Source organism: Dendropsophus ebraccatus, chromosome 3 (assembly GCF_027789765.1).
Source record: "Dendropsophus ebraccatus isolate aDenEbr1 chromosome 3, aDenEbr1.pat, whole genome shotgun sequence".
In the NCBI taxonomy this organism is placed as follows: domain Eukaryota; kingdom Metazoa; phylum Chordata; class Amphibia; order Anura; family Hylidae; genus Dendropsophus; species Dendropsophus ebraccatus.
In genome coordinates this window covers 168,470,443-168,483,827 of record NC_091456.1, presented here as the reverse complement: position 1 = coordinate 168,483,827, position 13,385 = coordinate 168,470,443, and the positions used below count along the sequence as shown (strand labels likewise).

Below are 13,385 nucleotides of genomic sequence, written 5' to 3'. Positions count from 1 at the left end.
ACAATAAACAATCACAAACGGGAGCTTTTGGGAATGACCGAAGATCATTTACTACAATACACGTAACGATTAGTTACGAACGTTATTATGATCGCTCTTATACTCTAGTTTAGGAATGTTTGTAATAACGAACCATGTGAACATACAATGAAAGATTTGCAAACTATTAACGATGACTTTATGGTCAGCTTAAAAGATGCGATCAACGGCACATACTAATTTCCGTTAGTCGTTTCACCGCTGCCTGCATACACACGGAAAGATTGTTGCTTAAATTCAGACGCTGTAACTGTTTTTCATGCAACATTCTTTCCGTTTAATAGGGCCCTTAGGAAAAAATGGAAAAAGTTATGATTGCAGGATCAGACTATGCTGAATTTTTGGTGTAGTCTGTTACCATGGAGACACAGGGTTGTCTTATCTGATGAGATCTGTCGGATGAGATCTTATTTAAAGAGAGTCACCATCTTCTGTAAATAAATATGTATTTATATAGAATGAGAAGTTCTGGAACATGGGGATTGGAAAAATCTTGTATATTATCTTTAAGATTTTATGTTTGAGTCCCTTTACTGAACTTTAACAGATTTTTTTTTTTTTTTTTTTTTTTTTAAGTTTATCCTTTGCCTATTGACAAATTTATCATCCGCGACACGGATCCTACTCAGGTTTACCTCTCATGGTTTCTTCCTGGAAAATACGCGTCTATTAACCTAAGATGTGAAATCGAAGTCAAACCCATCCATGGTGAGACGGAAACGGTAAGGACCCATTCATGTTACTCCTTGTTGGTGGCCTCGCTAGCAATTGTCACTAGAGGCAGCGGCCCTGGGTCTGTTCCTACCCCTTTATCCCAGTTACCCTTATAGTCATAGATACTAGTGTTGAATGAACTTGTTGAAAGTTCTGACTCGGCAAAGTTCATCTGCACCTAAATTCATGGCATTGGACTCCCGGCGACTGCAGAAGTTGGAGGCCGCTCTAGGGCTGCCGGGAAAACAGGACTCTCTAGGGCAGCAACCTACTTTTCCAGACGCACACATATCTGAACTTTTAGCAAGTTCAATACTAATAGATACTACTATCAATGTGCAGGTGACCTCTTCATTTTTTACTCTTTTTACTTTTTATATAAATAAATGATGATAGTGATCTGTAGCGCTGTGGTTGGTACAGGGATATTCGGTTCTAAAGCAATGATAATGAAGCGATAGTCATATATAGCATATAAAAGAAAAAACAGTAATGAGGAATTGGCTATACCAAATGCAAAATCACAATCAGGTGGATGCTTAGTATGTAGCTATGTTGTGAGCTCAAATAGCGGTATACTAGTACCACACGTAGTAATACTCAAATGTGCTGATGAACTTAGTAGCGGTGTCCTACCTGTGTTTCACAATAAGTGCCTTCAACGATGGTCATACTGTAAAGTTCATCTTGCAAAGTGTAGTGAGGAAGAGTCCTTGCTGTCGGGGTTGGGAGCGAGCCCCGGCCGGCGGCTCTGCTACTACCAGAACACCCGGCACAGTAGAGTAAGTTCAAAGGAGTCCACGTTTAGGTGACGTCACTCTAGTGGATACGGAGGCCGATGTATGGCAAAAAGACATCTAACGCGTTTCAGCGAACTTGCGGTCGCCCTCGTCAGAGAAGTTGGAGGCCGCTCTAGGGCTGCCGGGAAAACAGGACTCTCTAGGGCAGCAACCTACTTTTCCAGACGCACACATATCTGAACTTTTAGCAAGTTCAATACTAATAGATACTACTATCAATGTGCAGGTGACCTCTTCATTTTTTACTCTTTTTACTTTTTACTTTACGGGCTTAGTTGATATGTTATCTTCAACCTTTCTGTTCAGATGTCAGATCTCATAGTATAAACCATTCTGTCTTTTCCACAGCGCAACATCACCTTGGAAGGGTTAAATGACTCTCAGTACCACTGTGACATAGACAGCCTTCACCCCTTTCAAGTCTATGACTTTCGGGTTAGATGCTCATCTTCCGATCATTTTTGGAAGTGGAGCAATTGGAGCGGCAAGAAGAGGCACACGACTCTGACCGCAGGTACGGGAACTAGCTCTGTTATATGGGGTCTTCTGTATAGGGCTTAGTACATGCCTAAAGGTACCCTATAGATTCCATAGCATACACATGCTTATTTGCTGGAACACGTATACTACTTAAAGGGGTTGTCCAGGATTAGAAAAATATAATTGCTTTCTTCCTGAAACAACTCCACTCTTGTCCTCAGATTACATTTAGTGTTGCAGTTCCGCTCCATTGAGGAGAGTTGTAGTGTTATAGTACCACACACAACCTGAGGACAGGAATGGCGCTCTTTTTGTAAGAAATCAGCCATATTTTCTCAACCCCTTTAATAGTGTTAAATCCATGAACTTACTTTTATTTCTATTTATTTTTTCACAGCACCATCAAAAAAGCTGGATATTTGGAGAGAAATTGTCCGGAAACCAGAAGGACGTGAAATAAAGGTTTATTGGAAGGTAAGTCGCCATTGTGTAAGTAGCTTTTATTCCAGTTGCTTATCTCTGTATCATTAGATTAGTTTCCAGCATTGCATATGTATTATTTAGGATTATTGGTGCATATAAATGATATTGAGGCTCTCTGCTTAGGATCTCTTTTTCTAATTTCTTTATATATGGATGGGAGTTTTCCATAACTCTTCAATCCACGCTCAGTGGGCTGTAATGAAGTAGTGACGTCCTTTACCAAGTGCTGGTGTCAGAGTTGATTCAGATCCAGGCCTATTGCAGTCACAGCACTTAAAGGGAATCTGTAACTTTGACTGTGTAGTCTATCCACCAGCATTGTGTTATGTCCCAGAACAAGCCGAGCCAATTGATGTATAGGTTCTGCATGTTGGAAATTATACAATAGCGCCTCCATATTTCACAGTGCTGTACAGCATTTGTGACTGCTTACGATGTAATAATCTTTCAGCACTTGACAGTCAGAGAAGCTAATGGAGTGGTGACCTCCTATAAGGTGACCTGGAGACCCCTGCTCAGCGCTGACCCTCCCCATGTGCTGCAGCTTCCTTCCGACTTCAACAGGACCAGCATAAACCTGACCGGCAGCGATGACGACTATGAGGTCTATGTGACTGCCGTCAATTCAGCTGGATCTTCACCACCTTCCAGGATCACTACTGTGGTGCTGCCAAGCCGTAAGTGTCCTGAGATTGTCTCCTCCATGATGGATAAGTCTGTGGTATGTGGGGTGCAGGTTACAGTGCATGGTTCACAAGGGGTTAATCTGTGTACAGTAACATCTGGCTGGATATATACAGAGCTCAGAACGGGGTAAATATAGGCGCTCAGGAGTCTGCTGTCATGACTCATTGATGAAGGATTTCCTGCGTAATACTCCTCACCATAAGGCTGAATCACGAATGTAGTAACATCATATTGTCCCGAGATATTAGGCGGGGGGGGGGATGGGGGGGTAGGGAGTCATCTGTGATCATCACTACAAGGCTGCACATAGAACAATGACAGCAGACTCTGATTGGTGGCGGTAAAAATCACAGTTGCTTTCTTCTAGAAACAGTGCCTCTCCTGTCTTCAGGTTGTGTGTGTTATTACAGCTCAAATCCAGCAGAGTTGTCATACCAGACACAACCTGAGGACAGGGGTGGTGCTGTTTTGAGGAGAAAAAAAATATTTCTTTATCTAATCCTGGATAATCTCTTTAACTTTTCTATAGGTGTCAAACTTGAGAAGATTGAGGGGGAAAGCGATGGTGTGAACCTAACCTGGAGCCCAGACTGGAACGCTTCCTGTGGATATTTGGTGAAGTGGTTCCCGTCCTGTCACCCACTGGATTCATCACTGATGTGGAAGAGGTTTCCCTCAAATGCTGCCAGCGGCTTTATTAGCTCAAGTAAGAAGAGTGTGAGGGTTATAGAATTGTGAAGTGCTGAGGAATCTGTTGGCGCCATATAAATAAAAATTATTATAGGGGTGCAGACCTTGCAGCTAGAGGCAGTGACATTTTGGGTCTTGTGTATCCCAGTACCCCAGACTACTGTCAATATCATAGTTTTTTGTCACACACAAAAAACCTGGCTGCTTTCTTCCAGAAACAGCGCCGCTCTTGCTCATGGGTTATTTCCTGTAGTGCAACTTTATTAAAATTAGCTGAGTTAACATCGACACATAGACAAGAGCAGCGCTGTTCCTGGAAGAAAGCAATCGGTTTTCACACCAAATAACAATTAATTTGGTGAGTGACAAGTAGAAGATGTCACCAAAGAATGTAAAGTTCAGACCATGTTTGTTCTTTGAAGTCCGAGGAAGTCGAGTAAAATAGTGTAAATAAGTAGATGTGGATGGGTATAGATACAGAGGATGGATTGGATTAGTCACCATGGGCCAGGCTTCCTCTTGAAGTGGCAGGGTGAGGTTTATCATGTGACTGGTGTAACTTGCCGCTTGTCTGCTTTGTATTGTCAGAAGACTTTCAGGCCGGGCAGAGATACAACGTGTCCGTGTACGGCTGTAAGGATGACGAACACCAGATACTGAAAGAGATGATCGTCTACGCCCAGGAGCTCGGTGAGTGATGTCAGAGCAATTGTGGGATTTGCTTTTATGCCCTAAAAACTGATATGTTATGTTTATTCTACACTTATTTTATATATATATATATATACAGTGGTGCCTTGGATTACGAGCATAATCCGTTCCGGATCCAAATCCACTCTTAAACCAAAGCAAATTTTCCCATATGAAATTACTGATATGCAGACAATTGGTTTCACACCCCAAAAATAATGATTTTTAAATAACATGTAGAACAGATGAAACAAACAATGAGAAACAGCTGAATATGTGATATAAGTTACTGTACAGTATGGAAATCAGCATGTGGAGTATAATGTATAGTAAGGGCATAAACTTGAAAACACAGCAGCAGTTTGTAGATACAGGGTGGAACTGCAGATCCCCATAATGCAGTAGGGTAGTACAACAGGCTAAAAGAGAGAAACAGGACTGCTTTCAGAGGTCTGTGTGGTCACATGATCACAATGGGGAAGAGGTGTGTTCAGCATGGACCAATCAGTACTCACAGAGACTGCAGGGAGAGAGAGGTTACAGCTATGGAGAGATTACCTCCACAGTCCTGTCCCCTGATGCAAGCCCCAGCCTGAAGTAAATCTGCTATGATTTGGAAGGTGAGGGAGACTTCCTGGGTCAGAGTACAGGGCTGTAGACCCCGCTATGCAGACCATGCCCCTCCCCAACTCACCCTCCCACCCAGTACAGGGAGCTCTTAAACCAAAACAATGCTCTTAAACCAAGTCACAATTTTGAAAAACTGTGAGCTCTTAAACCAAAACGCTCTTAAACCAAGGTGCCACTGTATGTATGTATGTGTGTATATATATATATATGTGTGTGTGTGTGTGTGTGTGTGTGTATATATATATATATATATATATATATATATATATATATATATATATATATATATATATACATATTATAATTTTTTTTTTTTTTTTTTTTTTTAAACACACTTTATGGCTTTAACACCTTTTATAGTCAATCATGAGATTGATTCTACTGGTCAATACTAGCCCATTGCACAGTATTGATCAGTGAGATTATTTGAGAGTAGAAAGCCGATCTGAACACACGTACAGCTCCATGTGCAGTATTCCAAAGAGCCCAGAATAATGTGTCTCTCGCTTTTATACTCTTTTGTATAGTCCAGAAAGATCCACCTTTTATACCACACATGTGTGACCTCCGGCCCTGTCCGGTCTAAACTACTGTTAGCTCCTGCAGCATCAATGCTAAGATACATACTGGGCTTACATAATTTTAAAACTGAGATTTGTTTTCCCAGCTCCTTTAGTGGCGCCAAATTTCACGGTAGAGGAGACAACATCCAGCTCTATACTGGTGAAGTGGGACGCTATATCTGAAGAGAACCTCCGAGGTTTCCTGCAGGGCTACCTGGTCTATGTGGTGAAACAGCAGAATGACTCGGTCTTCTCCAGGTTCCAGGACTTCGGTAATTCATCATGGTTATTTGGTGGCCCGAGTACCCCATTTCCCTACTGCTATGCCATTGCCACCATATCCTGCTTAGGTCGTCTTGCAAAAAGGTGCTGGCAGTGGAAACAAGGATCAGTATACCGGATCAGTATACCGGAAGTGCTTCCAAAACTTTATTTAGACTATGTTGGGGAAAACACCTTTAAGGCTCTCCACCTTCTTGGGCCTGGGTAATAAAGTGTTAGAGTTTTGATTAGTCGGGGTCTATGTGTTTAGAACCCACTGATCACCCAACGCAGGAGAAGCACACAGCTGAACAGGCTTACTCCCCGACACCCTGCCGTGCTCTTCACATGTAATACAGTATTATCATGTTTCTATGCTTAAAATTTATTCCTCCTCTTTGTTTTTGATCTTTTATAGTTCGTCACACAGAGACAAAATTAAAGAATATCACCGACCCGGCAGTGCGGGTCTTAAAGATAGAAGACCTGCGGAGCGGAACAAGTTACACCCTGGGATTACAGGCTTATACCAGGGGAGGGATGGGCCCTATCAAATCCTTCTCAGTCCTGACTGCTGACAACGGTAAGTGTGTACTGCGCCTAAGAGGCGGAACATGAAGCTCATGGGTCCCAGTGTAAAATTTACATTGGAGACCCCACCGACCTGTGTACACATGCTGGGCTCTTATGTGGTAGAGGGACTTCTACATCCTGTTTAGCTGTGGGTGTGTGAACTGGGATAATGAAGGCTAATACCTGCTTATAACATTGTATTCTTCTTAAAATTTTTTCAAGCTCTTGGTCTTATACTCGCCATCATAATCCCCATAGTGGTTGCGATTGTACTTGGCATTGTGGCCAGCGCCTTTTGTTACCAGAAAAGAGAATGGTAAGTAGAACGGGATCTTTAGAGACATCTGGGAGATAATTGGGAAGTTTACTGGTGATCAGTAGAGATGGGCAAACTTCTCAAAGTTTGTGTTCCCACGAACCCAATCGATTGGCATTGGAATCTCGCTGCCGCGAAAACATGGATACAGCCATAGGCGTTTGTGTTCGTTGGAGTGCAAACTTTCTGCAAGTTTCCTCATTTCTAGATGACCCCCTATCTGTAGAGTTGGCTGACGTAAAATTTGAAATCCTATTGCCATTTAGAAACCATCAAAAAATGGCCGCCAACATCAATGACAAATAACCACCCAGTGCAAGCAGAGGCGCTCGCACACAGAAAACGCATCATTATTTATCACGACTGTTAAAGAACATCCTGGGTTTTCAGCAATTTTCCCCTTTTAAAAAAAACTTTAAAAGAAATTGAATTATTTTTAAAAGACAAATGTTTGCTGATTATTAGTTTTTCCATGTAAGAAGTTCAGAATGTAGTTGGACGCCTTCCCATATATATGTTAATTTTAGTCAGACGTTGATAAATAATGTTTCCCGCGATTGTGATTCACGTGGCTGAGATGGAAAGTAAAGACCGAGGTCACAGGAAGCTGTGTCCCTGCCGATTCCGCCAAGCCTTGTGCTGAGGACACACGGCTTCATCATAGGAGGTTATCCCATCCACATCGGCCATTTAGGGTTTCCGGCTTCCTTCTATAGCGCTGGATTCACATAGAGAATAATAGCTGGGGCTGTGCAGCTTTCTCATAATTTTATGGAGATTTCAATTTATTTTTGTTTTCCATTATAGGATCAAAGAAACTTTTTATCCCGACATCCCCAATCCAGAAAATAGTAAAGCTCTGCAATTCCCAAAGAACGGCACTGAGGTAATGTTACCAAAATGGCCCCTCCTTATGCTCTACATCAGGGATGGGGAACCTTTGGCCCTCCTGCTATTGCAAAACTACAATTTCCATCATACCTGGACAGCTGGCTAGCTAAGTATGATGGGAAATGTAGTTTTGCAACATTTCTCACTTTCTGCATCTAGTATTGCATATCAGTTGTCAGCTTGTAATGCCGCACACTATCGGTGTGGTGCTGTTTTTAAAATCCTCAACAACCCCTCTACGTCTGACGTGGGGGAGGGCCTGCATTGTGGGGCCAGCTGGTTTATCCCATTATATATTTGCCTTCTGATGGTTTTTCATCTGTCTTTTATTTTCAGGGGAGTAAAACTATTAAGACTCTGGAGATGAACCGGTGCACCCCCAGCAGCGTTGAGGTGGTCGAGCCATTCCCGAAGATCCTTGACACAGAGCTGAATTCTCCGTTGTCAGACTGTGGTCCGTTTCCAGAGGATGGCGCGGAGACCCTGGAGGATAATCATGCCAGTATCATATATACCCAACCAGCCAGCCATGAGGATACTTCCAACCCAGTGCTGGACGGCTCTGCCTCGCCGTCTGTGGTGTATATAGATGTCCAGTCCATGTACCAGCCGCAGGGTAACTCAGAGGATGAACCTGATGGCGACTTTGCTGATGGAGCTGGGTACAAACCTCAGATGCAGCTGCCTATTAGTTCTGTGAACATGGACAACCAAGAGTCCATGGAAGATGACATGGTGGCGTCTTCAGGGTATAGACCTCAGGGACACCCCAATACCTGGGCCACCGATTCTCCAGGGTCTCCAACGTCCATGGGAAGTGAAAACGCTTCCTTCGGGAGCCCCTGCTCTGTGAACTCCAGACATTTCCTGATCCCTCCAGTGGACAATAAAGACTCCCTCAAGCCCACCCACATTGGATGGTCGATCTCTTCACTGTTTCAGAACAAGCAAGAGGATTGAACATGGGTGACATGAAGTCTTCCTGCACCACCCAGCATGCCCCTCCAGCTGCTCTTCCATGAAGGAGGTCCATCCATAGTTGTGTCAATGCAATCATTGGGTTCGTTTTCTTAAAGGGACAGATTTACGAGTCTTGTTACCGTATCAAGTAGATGCTGCATACATCCCCATCTACGCTTCGGTATCCTCCTGCCGCCGGAAATAACAACAGTGACTAGCGGCAGCCGAGGTGTATTGCCTTAAAGGGGCTCATCATTGGTTCAGGCTCCTGATACCGCAGAACATACTATTAGAACCGTGGCAGCCGTGGTCCAATCACTTCCACGTATGGGGTCACGACAGACCTGCGGTGCTGCGTAGCCATAAAAGCTATAGATTTCCGATACTCCGAGGACACGATGGCGGATTATTATGTTCCGAATTATCGGACATCTTGAGACGAAAATTTGGTGGTCTGGAAAATTAGAACATCGTCGTTTTTTTTTTTACTTTTTATGTTGAATTTTATTTTTACATTTTTTATGTATATAGAGCAAATCTATAAGGTCAATGTGGAAATTTCAGGTTCTGCAAGGGTCAGTGCCACTCAATAACCCTAAAGTGGGGAATAGGGTTAAAAAAACTACATTCAGGTCGTCGTCTTACAATGTGACTTTATTATGTAGCAGTCTCTCCAGAAACGGGACTTTTTTTATATATATTTTTTTAGTTGCAGAAGAAATTTCTACATTTTTAACTTTTTTTTTTTTTTTTTTTTTTTGGTCAGGATGTTTATGAATGTATCACATCGTTTTTTTTTTTTTTTTTTCCCAGTGAGAACACTACTTATTTTTATGGGATTTTTAGGTCGCGCTATAGTCTGTTCTGTTCACACTTTTTTACGTGGTTTTTGATGGCCAGATTTGAAAGTGGTTGTCCAGACTTAGAAAAACATGGCCGCTTTCTTCTAGATACAGCACCACTCCTGTCCTCAGTTTAGGTGTAGGTTTTGCAGCTCCATTGAAGTGAATAGAGCTGAATTGCAATACCACACACAACCTGAGGACAGCAGTGGTGCTTTTTTTGCAAGAAATTACTTGTGCTTTTTCAAATCCTGGATAACCCCTTTAAGACCCCCAGTGGAAAGCTTATGGACACAGTGGGATCCATTATTGTATGATCAGAGCTGCAGCACCAAATGTGAATCAAGCCTCTGCTTCTTACACCCGCCGTAGCTGTATTGCTGACCCATATGGTTCCTTGGATTATGGGGTTTCCAGTCCCACAGATGGGTCCATATGTTACGTTTTGGAAATTTTACAAACAACCCCTCCCCCCTCCCCAGTGAACATAAGCTCAGATTCCTTTGATGTCTATCCGCTATACACGAACATTTCTCTAATCATTATTTCAATTTATCTGGTTCAATTAAAATACCTCTGCAAACAGGCCATCCTTCACGATTGTGAGGGTAGCCCTTCCTATACTTCCTGTTATGTCTGGAAAGCCAAAGCTTTGGTTTTTGAGGCATGCTGGGAATTGTAGTATAGAAACAGCTGGAGGGACAAAGTTTCTATATTCCTGCTTATCCATGCTCTTCCAGACTCCCTCGGGCTGCATTCAACTTCTTCAGCTTAAACACTACTTTCACTAGTTCTTCCATGTCCCACGGTCTCATCCATTGTTTGCGTTGTTATAGGTTGGCCTTACTGGCCAGTGTGTGAATGGGCTTCAAAAATTTGAGGGTCAAGGTACCACAAGTACCAGGAGGCCCATTGTAATTTATGGATTTGTTTTCTTTTAGTTGGTGGTGGGCTGTCGTTCTGCTTTTTAGCCAGTAATATAGAATGGGGGTTCCCAAATTGGGCTACCATTGTACTAAGCTGGCTAAGGGCTCTGCAGTGTCCTAGCATTACCTACGTTACCTACAACCATATTCTACAATTATTACCTTCCGTTCCTGGATGTGTGAATCCCTTTCAATTGGCTCCCTCTGAAGTGGCTGATAAAGGGAATACACGTCTAAAGCATGATCTGGGGGTTTACTGTGGGTTCGCACCAATGTATCAGAGCCGAGTATTTTATTAGACAAACACTGTTTTTGAAAGAAAGCGTCTGTTTTTGTAGTCCTGGGTAACCCACTTAAGCTTCTAAATTAAAAACCAAAATACAAATTTGCTAATTTTTCTTTAAAAATTTCTTACTGTTTATATCCACAGCCCCTTCGCAGAGCTGCATGACATCTTGGTTACCGACTTCAAACAAACTCTGTAGTCTGTTGTCTCATTCCCTGATTCTTGCTAACCTAAGGGAGCAGCCTATGACTGCAGGGTCTGACTACGCAGGGTTTGTTTGTAGTCTGTTGCCATGGTGCAAAGTCAGATGTATTTTTCACCAAGAAACTTTGCAAAGTTTCTCTAATATGACCAAAAAAAAACAAAAACTTATTGCTCTTCCATTAAAAAGGCCCACCCCCTGAGTGATGTCACCATCTAACCAGTCCCTCCAGCCTGTATCTGAGCAGACAAGATGTTAAAAAAGCAGGTGTAAAATGAACAGGTTTTAGGTAGGGAACTGGCAGGAGTGCTGGGGGAAGGGAGTAGGCAGGGTGGAAGGGCTGTGATGGAGTGCTGAGGGAATGCAATCCATTCTAGGGATTGTAGTACTGAGCAACTGCTCAACCAGGAAAGGCAGAACTAAGAACCCAAAGCAAATGGATTTTTGGTGCTTTCATAACTGGAGCAGATAGGTAATGTCTGTAATGCTATATACCTCAGCAGCAGGTTTATTTTATCACCTGATGTTACAGTGCCCCCTCTTATATTTTGCGCGTCCGGACATGTCAGAAGAGATGTCCAGGATCCACATTCCTGTAATCTGGAATACGGTTTTCCCTTCTCCTCTTTTATTTTCAATGTTTTGGTAAAATCAAGGTATTACATAGTTTTTATGTTTAGAGTATTATTTTTATAATGTGCAGAGCGTCGGACTTCAGTGTTTAGTGATATTTTTTTTTATCTACTGATTGTTTTTCGTTTTTCTTATGACCTTGCACTGTAGATAGGTTTCTTTTATTATAGTTATTGTAGAGAACCACAACAGAGTTGTTATAGATTTTATTTTATATTTTTAAAATTTTTGCTGTTTGTTGAATATTTGATTTTATTTTTTCACTACTAACCTGTTTTTGCGTTTTCCTTTTTGTTTTGTCCAGAATTATTGTACTAATGAAAGTTCTTTTAAAAAGGGCGGTCAGGTAATGTGAAAAGAAAGTAAAGTATGGAGGCAAGATTAACATAGAAAAGTAGTGATTTTTTTTTTTTTTTTTTGCTTTTAGTAAATAAGTTTACATTCAGAGGCTATAAACCTGTACATAACTAGTCCTGCTCCCAGTGTTTAAACTCATAGAGCATTGTCTAGCAATGTATCGGTCTGGAATCCAGGCTGTAGAGCTCAAAGAGCATTGTCTAGACTGGATACAAGTGTATCACTTCTCAGCTCTGTACATAGCTAGTCCTGCTCTATGTATCAGTCTGGGGTCCAGGCTGTAGAGCTCAGAGCGTTGTCTAGACTGGATACAATTGTATCACTTCTCAGCTCAGAGCAGGACTTGATATATAAAAGTTTATTGCCTCTGATTGGAAACAGGATTGTTCTTGTTCACAAACAGGATATTAGATATTGATGAAGACATTAAGCAGAGTGCATTAGAAAGTTGTAGAAGGTTTCATATATGAAGAGATTAAGCTTTTATCTATATATAGTCAGATGGCTTCCAGCCGATGGGTGCACGTCCTTGGCAGTCGACCCCCGACTCCACAGATAATACAGTAAAATGAAGCAGGTAGACGGCACTCCAATAAAGTAAATAAGTGCAGGTTTATTCACCCGTACGTACGGGTGAATAAACCTGCACTTATTTACTTTATTGGAGTGCCGTCTACCTGCTTCATTTTACTATATATATATATATATATATATATATATATATATATATATATATATATATATATATATATAAATAAACATTTTTTTAAAGAAAATGGGATCGGCTTTTTGCCTTCTGACCACAGCACTTTGTGGGGTGTGATGAGCACTTGAGGCGTCTTCAGGACAGGTTTGGCTTGGTAGGAGGTTGGATAGATTTTGTTGCTGTGTGAGAGGCAGAGAGCTGGATTGTTCATGGCAGCTAAAGAAGTCTTTTTTTTCTGGGGTGACAGGTTTTGTGCTTTCCAGCAGATACAGTGATGAAAGTGCAGTAGTCACGTTCTGGATCACCGTATGATCATTGCAGATGTTCCTGTATATAACACACCGATACTTTGTCGTTGTCGACCAGTCACATATCAGAAACGAATGTTACACTACTATGTAGAATAACAGTAGATACAATTTATTATGTTCTATGCATGCGTTATGGAGATATGTAGATGTCCTATGATATACCATACATTGCTGCAAAGTTAACAACACTATATAATGCACTACAATCTTAAGAGGTTTTAAGAAAACCTAACCATTGTTTTTGTGATCTGCGTTGCCTTAGCTATAACTTTGCACTTCTTGTATGTTTATCTGGTTCGGTTAGACCTTTGTCCACTACATAATACCAAAAACGCTAAATCAGTG

The 13,385-nt window shown here is 41.8% G+C and overlaps 1 protein-coding gene across 1 annotated transcript in view; it reads left to right on the top strand.

The window, feature by feature from the left end:
* LIFR (LIF receptor subunit alpha) overlaps positions 1 to 9,305 on the top strand; it is a 61,060-nt gene extending 51,755 nt beyond the window's left edge. The window contains exons 10-20 of the mRNA XM_069963091.1: positions 616 to 761; positions 1,902 to 2,067; positions 2,431 to 2,507; positions 2,968 to 3,193; positions 3,733 to 3,909; positions 4,482 to 4,583; positions 5,881 to 6,048; positions 6,456 to 6,620; positions 6,833 to 6,926; positions 7,734 to 7,812; positions 8,154 to 9,305. Coding sequence (XP_069819192.1) covers positions 616 to 761; positions 1,902 to 2,067; positions 2,431 to 2,507; positions 2,968 to 3,193; positions 3,733 to 3,909; positions 4,482 to 4,583; positions 5,881 to 6,048; positions 6,456 to 6,620; positions 6,833 to 6,926; positions 7,734 to 7,812; positions 8,154 to 8,777 — 2,024 coding nt within the window. The 3' untranslated portion in view covers positions 8,778 to 9,305. The remainder of the gene's footprint in view (positions 1 to 615; positions 762 to 1,901; positions 2,068 to 2,430; positions 2,508 to 2,967; positions 3,194 to 3,732; positions 3,910 to 4,481; positions 4,584 to 5,880; positions 6,049 to 6,455; positions 6,621 to 6,832; positions 6,927 to 7,733; positions 7,813 to 8,153) is intronic.
* The last annotated feature ends 4,080 nt before the right edge of the window (positions 9,306 to 13,385 follow it).